This window comes from Xiphophorus maculatus, chromosome 3 (genome assembly GCF_002775205.1).
Source record: "Xiphophorus maculatus strain JP 163 A chromosome 3, X_maculatus-5.0-male, whole genome shotgun sequence".
NCBI lineage: Eukaryota > Metazoa > Chordata > Actinopteri > Cyprinodontiformes > Poeciliidae > Xiphophorus > Xiphophorus maculatus.
This window is the reverse complement of record NC_036445.1, coordinates 5,213,230-5,226,371: the sequence shown is the minus strand read 5'-3', so window position 1 is coordinate 5,226,371 and position 13,142 is coordinate 5,213,230. Positions and strand designations below refer to the sequence as shown.

Below are 13,142 nucleotides of genomic sequence, written 5' to 3'. Positions count from 1 at the left end.
CACACACACACACACACACACACACACACACACACACACACACACACACACACACACGCACACACACACACGCACATACACACATACGAACACGCGCACAAAAAACCCAAACAAAAACATATTCCAAGATGACACTAAACACGGGAACAGATATTTATTTAGCATCATGTCAATAAGCGCAGGTTTTTCATTCTCTCATTGTGAGAATGCAAGGGGCGGGCCTTGCAGTGCCCTCTGGCAGGGACTGCAGGTTATAAGTTAATACTACAGCTTTGGAACCACTCTCAGGAGTTGGACGCAGTTGGAGCCCGAAAGCGCGTTTAAAAAGCGCACCTCGCAGGAGAGTCCGAACAAAGCGGCGCGTCGCGACTGAGAGAAAGGAGCAAAAGTCAGACTGACCTGTTACAGCGGACTGTGCGCGCCTGCGTAGCTTTTGTGCCTTTTAAAAAATAATAATAATATAGAATTCATATTTTATTGTCGTGTGCATCGAGTAGTAATATAATTGTTTAAAAGACAAGAGGAGCAAAAAACTGCGAATGAGTTCCCGGTAAAAAGGATCTCTTTTGTGACTAAAGAAGTGAAGGATTTTAACTTAAAAGAGGGATCAGCTTCAGACACAACATAATCAGGTGAGTCTATGGCTTTTATGTTATTGGATATATCTAAACTTGAAAAGTAAAGTAACTAAATTTACCGAATTATTATTATTATGACTATCAGTTTTGCGTTATCAATTAACGATTTAACTGGAAATATTTTTAATTGTAGAAGTAATAGGTTTGAGTTACAGTGCGTCTAATTTTTTAATATTAGTTTTCTTTCGTGCCATAATTTAAACATATCCATAGATTGGTGTAATACTACTTCTTCCAGTACACTGGGTATGAATGGATGAAAATGTGTAGATTTGTTTTTGTTCTTTCAAGGTAAAACCAAATCAACATTTATGTAGAATTTTATGGTATAAGACATTTCAGAGCTTTTAACAAAACTATCAGTGTCCAGCAGCAGCGATAAAATCTGTGTTGTTGTGTTTTTTTTTTTTTTCAACCTATACTCAAAGAGCTGTCTTATGCACTTTACTGTAATCTGGCATGTTGTGCAAGCATCTGGAGGGGAAAGTTGACCTGCGATGATCTGAGCTGTGCAGGATCAACCCGAAGGCTGCTGGAGCTCTGCACGCCTCAGGAGTTATGTGGGGGTTCGACTCAGAGAACATGGGCAGGGATTCTTTCACTTGGCTGCCTGGTCTGATAAGTTATGTTAGTTGCTCCAATTTTGACCTCTCATGACAAGCGCAATTATGGCTTCTGCAGATACTCCTGGAGTAACCCAGTATGTAGCTGTCCACACTGCAAATGGTCTGGACTGCTTATAGTGATTTGGATAAAAAAAAATAAAATAAAAATAATAAATGCAATAAAGAATTATAAAAAGGTGTAGATTTTACAGGTTTCTTTGTCAAAAACAACCTATGCTTTTTCTTTAATGAGGTTTGTGAAAATCTTGCTGTAAAAAAAGTATTACTTCTGAGAGCATCACCTCTCAGAAAAAATATTGATCTTTTAATAATTTTGAAGCTTTCTTTGAAAACTTAAAAAAATATAACATTTGCTTTGTTTTCTGTGATTTTTCCTTTTATACTATCATGTTCCAGAAGTAATCTGACACACGTATTATGGATAGACGATTTGTTCAGCACTCCTATATGCCAGTAGGTTGAATTACAGGCACACAGTTCATCCACAGACATTTGCAACTCTGCGCTCAGAGTTGTGGCACCTTCTCTGGGTTCAATAAATTCCCAGAGTGGCAGCTCCTTTTCGGCGTCTGAATAATTGATACATCAAACTTAGGGCTTACAAAGGAGGCAATTTAATCTCCTGATTTTTTAATGAGCTGTCTGGGCTCTGGGAGAGGAAAGACAAAGTATAATGGAAGAGGGAGCAAAGGTGTAGAGAACTTTTAACAGCTTACAGAAAACCACATTTGCATTGGGAAACAAATGTTTGTAATGAAACACTAAAATGAATAATATTTTATAGTAAATGATAAATATACTTTGGATCACTGTGCTCAGAAATGATTTCAGCCTTTGAGTAATATCGGAAGTGTTAAAGTTCAGGATTATAAAATCATTTCTGGCCTGTAGTTTGAGTGAGTGAGTTCTGGAAAATTTCACTCTGACTCATCCAAATGCTGAGTTTCCGGTTACTTGAATCACAATTTGCACAAGAATCAAAGTGGCAGCAATGAAAATTGTACATTTGTTATATGCTTGCTGGGGAAAAAAAGTGTAAAACAAACTTTGAATATGAATAATTTTATTTTTTGATAATTATCAATGATACAATTTGCCTAACCTTGCCTTCCACTGGAGTATGCATATGTATGTACATACTTAAATTATATATATACATATAATTTGAATAACAGTAATAGTAATGCGTATTCTCATGACATTTTGGCCTTAGGAATGCTTGGAATTCAAAAAATATTTTTAATTTATACATGAGCTAGAAATGCAATATTGCCTGCTGGAATGTTTAGACGCACCAAATGGTATTGTCCTCAGCGTGATTCAGACCCACAAGCAGCTCAGCGGCCAAATATGGTCCTATTTTTCTTTATTGAGCTGCGAGGGAGGACCGCCCATTGCTCAGATACGAACATGTTCTGTGTGTCCTCTTCACACGGGAGCTGTAAATACAGGCGGCACATGACACTATCTTAAAAAAAGATCTCAGCACCAAATATGACAAAAGCCTTTTGAGGTTCTGATGTTTGTGTTGCTCCTCCAAGAGATGACAGTGAATTTCCTGAAGATAAACAAGCCTGAGTTATTGATCCGGGGCCAAATGCAGCTTAAGGTGTTGTGAACGCAAAGCATTTGTGGGATTAGGTTTCCCTGTTGCATGATGGATTGTTTCATTTAGCCAGTCATCTTAAAGTTTATGAGTAAGCACCACACCACTCTGAACGCAGTCTGGAGCCAAATTGCACATCTTTGTTGCATCTGTTTAGGATTTAGTGTCACTAGTTAACTGAGTCAGAAGAAAATGATATAAACCTTTTTTCCTCTGCAAAAATGAGTCAAAAATATTTATATTTTTTTAGGACTGAACATAAATATTGCCTCATTTGTGGCCATTTGCTAACATTTACATCACAGGAGATTGAAACAACTCTCATGTATCTGTACCAGAAAATATAAAGATGCACACACAATACTTTGCAAGAGTATTGTGTGCACCTTCTTCCGTGTGACTCAGACACGGCATTTGGCTTATTTGAGGAGACTTTTATGGGTTTCTTTCAAAATGGGGGGAAAAGTAGTACTAACTACTTTTCCCAAAAGTCATATTTGTGGGGTGCACAACTATTAGCTGTTTTTGCCCTAGACTGTCACATCTGAGTTCAGGATCCTCGCAGCTCCTCTGGAGTTACTGCAGGCCTTTTGGCTGTGTCTGCGATTCATTCTGTCATTGTGCAGCTATGACTTTAAATGAATATTCCTATTTTAGCACATTTGAAGTTGCTATTGCCTCTTGTCTATCAGATGATGGATTGAACAGCACCAGCTGATGTGTACAAATCTTGGGATGTTGTTCTGACTTAAACTTCCCTATAAGTTTGTTTCTGGCACGTTTGTTGTGTTCCTTGATCTTCTCATTGCTGTTTCTTTCTAGTTTTTCTGCGACAAAACCTATTACGCCACTACAGAACAGCTGAATTTATATATTCATTCCTAATTTATACTGAGATGAAATGTCACAGGGGTGAAGTCTTTTTAGCAATTAGGCAACTTCTAAAAGCAACTGACAACATTGAATTTTTTAATGTAAGGAAGACTGAGTACAAATGTACAACACACTCTAGATTTTTATTAAAAGACCTAGTGTTTGGCAAAGTAACACTTCTCTTTCACTTAACAGTTATCCACTACTTTGGTATATTATGTCCACATAAAATACCTTTAAGTTTGTTGTTTTGATTGACAAAGATGTGGAAAACTGTATTTGTTGCCTTGCCTTAGCCTTGCAAAAACAGTAATGGGGTTCAAAGCACTTTCGTATTTTATAAGGAGGGAAGCTAAGGGATATTTTTTGGCCTGCTCCGTTAACTTCTTGAGAGTTTCTATTAAAAAATTTAGGTAAGATTTACATCATCCAATAAGTAGCCAATAAATCTCTGAAAATAATTCAGTTTGTCATTTACAAGACTCCTTTGTTGTTGATTAAAAAGAAAAAAAATGTGCCAATGAGAGCACTTTAGCTGTTCTTGCTGGCAGCTTCGAGGGTTTTCGTATATATTCTTGCGATTGGCAAAAGTAATCAAAACTTTTGAACATTTTTCATATTTTGTCATGTCATATTCACAACCTTTAATGCATTTAACTGGGATTTTATGTAACAGACCTAAGCGAAAATATTGCTTAACAGTGAAGTTACATTGTTTTTTAAAGATTTTATAAATAAAAGTGTGAAAATTGTGGGATTTGTATTTAGCACCCTAATTATTTTTGACTATTTTTTTCAAAAGCGCTTAAGGCTCAAATTATATAGATTTGAACTTTTACTGGGCCATTCTATGCTCTAAGCCGTAGATTTAGTTTTATATGTTCAGAAAATAAATTTCTCTAAAGTCTTTTATAACCTCAAAAAAGTTTTCTGCTCTATTTAGTCTGAACACCTTTCCTGTTTCCTCCAGGTTTTACTGTGATGTGTTAAAGACTTTGATTTACGTGACACAGGTTATTTTGCATCTAGGGCAAAAAGTTATATTTTGGTCCCAACTAGCCAGAACATCTTCTTCCATTTGTTTGTTGCATCCTCTCTTTGCAAAACTGAAGCAGTTTTCTGGGGAAAAGAAAATCTAAAATCAAAACCGTATATAACTTGTTTTTCACCCTACAATAATCAACTACTTTGACTTGATTCACCAAAAAACAGAACAATTATACTTGATGAAGTTTGTGACAAAATGTGAAAAAGTTCAAGGGGTATGATAACTTTGCAAGACATTGTGAAAAGGCAATGTATTTAGAAATCCCAGAAGATACAAAAAAAGTTTTCAAAAACGTGAAAATGTCAGTATTCTTTCTGTGATTTGCTGTGTCTGTATTTTCCACATAAAATCCATTCTAATTTAGTTTTTTTTTTCTTCTCTAGTTCTTTTTTGCTCATTAGGCACCGGATCAAACAAAAGTGCAACCAGACATCGGAAGAAAAACCTGTATCCGTCTTTTGTCAGCTTGCACACCATTATTTGCCGCCATCTCCAAAGCAGCACGCATACTTAAACGACAGCAAATCTGGCTCCAGCAGGAGGCTTTAAGCTTTTTTAAAGCTCCTCATAAACTTCATGGGTTGACCCACAAGCACTCCACCACGCCTCCTCCTCAACCCCTGCTCTAACCCTTTTCGCTTCCCGCCGCCTCCGTTTGTTTACGCCACCTCTGACATGATGACTTGTTTTGCCTCGTACTTGCCCGGACGTGTAATTGCAGCGTCACATTTTACATCTCCGACTTGTGGATAAATCAGGCAGTAGAGTGAACGATTCAGAGAGAGACCTGGGGAGGGAGAGGCAAACAGAAGGAGAGGAAGGAGAGCAGCACTGCGTGTTGAGAAGAGGGTCCATCAGTACCTGCAGCAGAGGGATCCACCTGCCCCAAAGAGGAAGGGGGAACCCCCCCCCCTACCTGATCCATCTGGTTGCAAGGGGGGGGCCTTGCACAGCCTAGAAGGCAGCAGGGACTATGCAGCTGGGATTGGTGGCGCTGGCAATGATTATTCTCAGCTCCATGGGTCACAGTGACGTTCTCAAGCTCTCCAAGGCGAGAAGGCAGAGACGGGGTAAGTTGTAACGCTTTAGTTTGTTTTACTGGTTTCCGTCTCCTTCCACTGCACCAGTGCTTCTTTTCATTTCTGTGGTCTGACTTACTGCGGTGGACATCTTATAAACATTTAACGAGCAAAGTAACGATAGCATTTTGTTTATTTTCCCTTGACTCTTATTTGTTTTTCCAAGGCGGGTTATGTTGGGTTCAGAGTGTCCCCCGGAATGGATCATCTTTCTGGCTCTTTTAAGATTATGCCCCTCTCAGTTTATGTAAAACTTTTATGGGTATTAAAGTTGTTTATAAAAGGTTTTTTTGATGGATTCCCTCACAAAGCCATTGCTCATTTTGTGTCTGGCTGTGTGGGCACATAACAGAGTGAGTACCTGACAGCTCTAAGCTCTCTCTTGGACCAGGCAGCCAGTATTATTGTAAGCATTTTTCTGACCTCACGCAACTACAAAGACGGGGCGCCCGGATCGACTTGCAGCATATCTCTCTGCGCTGGTGTTTCTGTCAGCTTTGAAATAATTCTTCCTTTACACACAAGAAGCTTTCAGTGGATGCCAAGCTCGCCCGACTCCTCAAAGCAAGAATACATATAATACCAAGACCGACCCCAGTAACAGATGTGGTGCTAATATAAGCACGCAAACTGGGAGGGAAAGTCAGAATTAATCTTGTGGCAATGTGATGAAAACAGAAGATATGGAGCAACTAATAATACTCAGGAGGTTCCCTCCAGAGTGGCGCAGCCAGTTCAAGGTTTCCCTCTCAAAATATGGGAAATGTTTTTGATTTACACGTCTCATCTTAAGATATTTATCTTCAAAGTGACCAGATTTGGCTTCTTCAGCAGAAGAGAAATCTTGCTTTTAAAGTTGTTTAGCCCTAGTTGAATTCAAGGATCAAACTAAAACAAAAAGAACATTATCAGGAACATTTCTTGAAAAAAACTGCTTAAAACATTCCATCTCACATGTGAACTATGGTTGAATCCAGATTTTTTTTCTTGGGGCATTTAATTTATTTTCCCTCACCGTCTCACATTTAATTGGGAAGAGAATGCTTTATAATCTTTAAATTCAAAATGTACCTTTTAAACTGTATGACTGAGTGTTGAACATCGACGTTTTATTCTTCAACATTCTTCTTGTAAGTTTGCTGGAAGTTTGACTGAATAATGTAGACATAACTGCCGTAACTAAGTTAGATTTGTAGGACACCTTGATCTAATATACAGACTTCCTTTGTGACCTCTCTAAAACATTCTTTGTTGTCTTTAAGTCAATTTGTAACTAATTTGATGGCATGCTTTGTGTCACTTTTCATTTGACAGAGACAAATGAAACCCATGCCTGAGGAATTGAGATGTTTCTTCAATATTCCCATTAGGGATGTGTGATATGGCACAAAATTCATATCCTGATATCAATTGTGATGGGTGGCGCTAATGATAAATGTCACAACATGTGTTTGGTATAAAACTTATAAAATGAAAAAAAAAGCATATATTTCACTCAATTAGTGTATTTTTTAAAAATTCTATTGTAAGCTTTAAAATGTTAAAGAAAATCTTTTATTGTCTCAAACCAAGCATCTCAGTTTTTCATGTTTTTATATTCAGGATGGCTGAAGAAGCCATTTTCTTTCAAATGTAATTTAGAAATGTTGACTATAAACTGATTGTGCTCCAGTGGAAGGGTAATTCATCATTGCAATAAGTAGGCAACACAATATCTTGGTTTTGTCCAAACGTTGAGCACACCAGTCTGATGCTCCTCACTCTTCTTTTCACTCGTTTGTGACTGTGTATTACAAGCACAAGACCATGCTGCTACAAACTAGATAGCCCTCCACAGGAGAGAGGCTTTTAGGTCAAAATAGGTAATGTGATCAATGTGCATTACGTATTGTTAACATGCTAAACCTTTTAGATTAATTGAGTTTAGTTTGAACTCGAACCAGGTCCAGAAAATTGATGTTTTTCCACCTGCCTTTTAGAGAGCTCCTCCCTTGCTGCTTCCAACTTGCTCTGTTTTGATGCCAGCCGATTACATCATCAACAAGTATTACTGCGGTTAGCTGGTAGAATACAAATCTCTATCATAGGCCAAACGTCTATCGTTTATACCTTGTCCCGTATGTAATGAGCATTACTAATTCTCACAATGCAATCTATTTTGTGAGGTGAAAAGATGATGCTGCCATCCTGAGGCTTTATTTATGTTATGTTATGAGAGAGCCTCCCCATTATTCTCAAAACATGTAAAAAAATGTGCTTTCAGGGTAGTGACGTCTTGCTTGCTGAGTGACCTTTCATACCATGTCAGTACAGGACTACACACAATTAGTGTCCTGAGTGTGGTCCTGTATCAGTTTTGTTGTGAATAACGACTCTTACCAATTAACTTCTACTGCTTTTGTTGTGGTGTTCGTAGACCACAAAAACTAAAGCCACCTTTAAAGGAATGCGGATGTTATTTAACGTTCTAAGGTCACACACAATATTATGCTTAATAAAACGAAAAGGTTGTTTTTAAAAAAAGACGCCCCATTCAGACATTTGACAAATTTAACACCAAACCATGATCATCTCTCGAATGCCTCCTCTTTCCTCAACTATCATGGTTGGAAATCCCCTTGATGTTTTTACTTGCATATAATTGTCTAGTCGAATGAATTTCACTCCTCCAGGCATTTGAAAGTTGTACCACAAGAATGAACCAGACTTGTGGAGGTATACAATCGTCTTCCTTGATATCTAGAACGGCTTATTTTCCATGATCTCACATCAGAAAGACAGTTTTTACCGATAGCACAATTTGTAACAGAGACTAACTAGAACTTTTACTGCTCACTGCTGCTTACCATTCTTCAGCCATGGAGAAATCTGTTCCTGGAAGAAACCTTTTAGCTGGTTTGGACTTCCCTCTTTATCTCTAGGAGGCAGCGCAGCAGATTGATTGCTGTACAAATGACCGTTGAGCTGATAGAGAACAGCACAGTAAATCAACTCAGATGACTGTTTTTTTTTTTTTTACCCAAGAACAGTGCTAGTAAAGGATATGCACACACATTTCCTAGAAATGATTTAGGTTACTGCTTCTGTGTACGTTGTCTTCTGTTTTTTGTTGTTTTGGATTGAGGGATATGAGTCATGATGTAGCATGGGATGAAGAAAGTATGTGTTGCGTCTTTAAATAGGGTTTGTTTCCTGGCAATTTTGGGCTTTTGTTAAATTAGTATGTTTACACTTGTTGTATTTTTTTTACTTTTCTAAACCATTTACCCATCAATCAGAAATGTTTGTTGACAAACTCTAGATTTTACTTAGTGGACTGGTAGTCACAATTTTGGTTTGTTTTCCCACAGTAAAATCTTTTTGTGCTCTCCATCAATCCAATCTTGAAATAAACAAATAGTAGCAGCTTAAACAAATGTGATTAGATATTTAGTCAATATTTATTTAGATTCTGGACTCCTCTTCAAAGCTACAATCCTGACTTATCTGCAAAATCAGTCAAATTTACTTTAGACATAGTGTGTAGATTATAAAACATCAGCTTTTAATTTGTTTTCAATCAAGCTGCAAAAAAAAAAAAACAACAACAACCTGGATTTGTGTGCACATACATCTGATAAAATCACAGTCAGCCTGAGGCAGCTAATCAGTTTTCTTTTGAATATTCCCATTTGCATAGCTTTTATTTTGTTTGCTTTTTTAAATTTCACATTTCTCTTAACATATTCATTTACAGGAGATTATTTAAGTAATTTCCTTTTAAGCTGCAGCAAAACAACTGAGCTGCATGTGGATGATGACATTGATTTTCTGTTTTGCTTTAGAACTGTAGTCTACTAATGGTTATAGTTTGGCAATGACAGTGGAGGAAGTGAAAGAAGTCATTCGTTCACTCCAAGTGTGTTGGTCACTCTTTCAAATATTGAGCAATAAAAGTCGGAGCAAGAGGAATGTTTAAGACATTTTATTGCTGACAAAAATGCCATTCGGTTCGGCACTTTCTCTTTGTAGTTGGGGATCTTTGTTTACAGCGCAGAAAATTTCCGTCAAGCTCCATACCTTCCTGGTGCTGGTGCATTATGGTCATCATGTGCATCATGCCCAAACATTAGTGATTGGATAAATTCAGATTCAGTTGTTTAAAATTTGAACAGAGTCCTCGCCTCTTCTTTGTTTTCCATCATTTGATGTTTTTTGACCCAAATAAACTGTGAAAAATACACAACTTTAATCCTGTGGACTGTAATAATGCTGGCATTGTGATAACAATCGGGGGAGTCAAAAACAGAAACACAGAAGCTCCCTGGTCTCATCAACCCAATGTGGACCATATTTTTTACTGTCTGTAGGCTCATTATGCCTGTTCCTTCTTCTTTGTTTATTCTCATGTTTCCACAGTTAGCACAGAGGGACCACCATCCTGCCCAAAAGGCTGTGACCGATGCTCTGAGTATAATGGCTGCATTAAATGCAATCCAAAGCTCTTCATCTTCCTGGAGCGCAATGACATCCGTCAGATAGGAGTGTGCCTCCCCTCATGTCCTGTGGGATACTTTGGCATGCGGAATCCAGAAGGCAACAACCGATGCACACGTGAGTAATACTTTCAACATTAGAAAACATGAAAAGAAGCTCCCCCGAAAAGAGCCAGATGAACCTAAACAGGACATGAGTGGGCATAGTAAATTTGTTGATATCCCTATACAATCCTGCATAGTCATGAAGGTTTCAGCATACTCGATTATTCTCAAATTAGACCTCTGGAAGATGTGCGTACTATTGACTCGTCATATCCTGCTTATGTGGGCATTTAGTGGTTTATACAAGATTTCCGCGCAGGTTTTGGCTAAGTTGCGTCTGCAGATGTCTTAATAGAAACTATATTCATTTATTTTGAATAGCTTAGGCAGACATAGAAGGGAAATGCTTATTTTGATTCTCTTTCTTTAGTTTTATGTTCCCAGTTTCATTTATATTATGCAGTCCACATATAAGCACCACCTAGACAAAGATATGTTCAAAGAAAATAAAATATTTTGTTCTTACTATAAGATGCAAGATGTAGCAGATGTATTTTCTCCATAACTACCATCTTTACTGTACATTGCAGCAAGACAAACCTGAACCCTCATCCAGTTTTAATTTTGGAAAGAAGCCTACAGCCACAGTATAAAGTGCTTTTGTCACATTGTCATATTTTTTTCTAAGTTCATATTTTTACTCCAAGTCCACCTGGAGTGTTTGTTGCTGAGAACATTAGTCTTACCTGACCAAACGATATGGTTCAATAGAAATTTTAGCAGACTCCACATGTGTGACGGACAGAAAGGGCTTTCCTCTGGCATGCCTCCCAAACAACCATTTGGGATGTAGATACGGTAGCTTATAAAGGCTGTCACATACATGTAGCGCCCCACTTTGCTAACATTAAACTGTAAAGATGTTTTTTTGGTTTTTTTTAACTCCTTAAACCCTGTCTGGGTGGGTGACCTCATCCAACCTTGTTTGTCATAGTTCCAGTTTAACTATTGCTCTGACTGTGGTAATGTGCATTTTGTTTTCTACTTTTTCATTTTGAAAATTTAAAGATAAATAGAGCTATATCTATGGATTACCGGTTAAGAACTTTTAACTAGTAATTCAAATCCTTAGGTTAGGTCAACCTGAAGAAAAAAAAGGTCATGTTTCAGATATACTGTAATTACATAAACTTTATAGGAATCATAAAAAGACAACATTTGAGGCACCACTATTGCTGGTAAACAGTCATTTTCCTTGTGAGTAACAGTAGCTCAATTTAGAGTTGGATTTTCCTAACCTTTGTAGTGAGTTATGTTACTGCAATAAAGTAGTTATTTATAGTAAGGCTGTTGTCCCTTTACAAGGAATGGAAAAAACGTAATGCGCTTAAACTCAGCAATTATTAATTGAAGTTAAAAGCTTTAATCCAACAAAATAAGGCTAAGCATCTAGACTTTTCAAACATACTTTAAAATAGTCTGGAGGGTGCTGCAATTTTTCAGTATTAGTCACGTTTGTAATGACAAATATTTGTGACCGAGCAAGATGTTCCGTGATAACGTGTTACACAAAGGCAATGCACAGTAAGAACAGTTAAACAATTGATTGTGAAATTGCTTTTATATTGCTGCTTTTCCAGTTGAAAATACTGGCATAAATACATATTACAGCTATAAATGTGCAAAGCTGCAGGAACGTAAGGATTTAAATACTCCTCTGCTCATTTACAGGGTGGTTAAAAGGGCAGCTGCACTCTCACTACTTGATAAACTTCTTTTTTTTTTCCTCTCATGGCATCAGCTCCAGTGCTTTTAGGTGAAGAGTGCCAGGAGCTTTGTCTGATGTTTGTTTTCACAAATGTGTGGGTAGAAATAAGCATTGGACTAAAAATCCCAATGAAAAGACTTTTAAGAGTTTGTTTTGCAGTATTTGTCTGCTTTTTAGCTGGCTCTGATCTGCAGGTTTGATGTCAGGCCAGGATGTTTGTTGTGTTCTCGCTATAGCAATGCTTTGAATAATATGCAGTCATATACAGTGGCTGGTTTGGATTATGAGTAAAACCAAAAGTGAAGCTGGTTTCCTAATTATGCATGTTAAATCATAAAAGAATGAGATAAATACTACTTTGAGCTACTTTTATGTCGGTGGATTTTGCCTCCATATGAATAATAAGACTATATTTTACACATCAAGTTAGATTATATTTGATAAACAAGTTAATGTAATGGCATAATGGTTTGCAGACAAAACAATACTCCAAAGAACACATTCTTTTTGTTGTTTTGTTTCTATTTTGTAGCTCAAATGGTTAAATTTATTCTTTACATTCTTTTCAGAGGCACTTAGTGGTAAACTGGGGTTATTATCCAATCATCTGGCTTTTTACATGTCATCTTTAAATGTAACATTAGCAACATTAATCTTAAATTATCACGCTAAAATGATTGTTTATGCCAAATTTAGCTGTCAAGGCTTGACAATACACTCTAAACTTTGACAAGTTGACTTTCCTTAAAAAAATTTTGGAAACCGATTGCAAAATGCGAGTAAGTTTAACTACTATTCTTACGTTTTGTTTTAACATATACTTGTTCAGTGTACTTAAGACCTTGTTGTATGAACTTAATTGTGTCAAGTTAATTTAACTTAGTTAAGTGAAGTAGCAAGTAAATTATCCTCTTCTTAACTCAACTACATCAAGTTAGTCCAATTTACATGAACAGTACAGTTTACTTAGCAGAATCTAGGAAA

General features: G+C 37.1%; 1 protein-coding gene across 1 annotated transcript in view; it reads left to right on the top strand.

Moving 5' to 3' along the window:
- The first annotated feature begins 295 nt into the window (after positions 1–295).
- Positions 296–13,142, top strand: part of rspo1 (R-spondin 1) — a 30,238-nt gene continuing 17,391 nt past the window's right edge. The window contains exons 1-3 of the mRNA XM_023329614.1: positions 296–632; positions 5,175–5,861; positions 10,269–10,463. Coding sequence (XP_023185382.1) covers positions 5,765–5,861; positions 10,269–10,463 — 292 coding nt within the window. The 5' untranslated portion in view covers positions 296–632; positions 5,175–5,764. The remainder of the gene's footprint in view (positions 633–5,174; positions 5,862–10,268; positions 10,464–13,142) is intronic.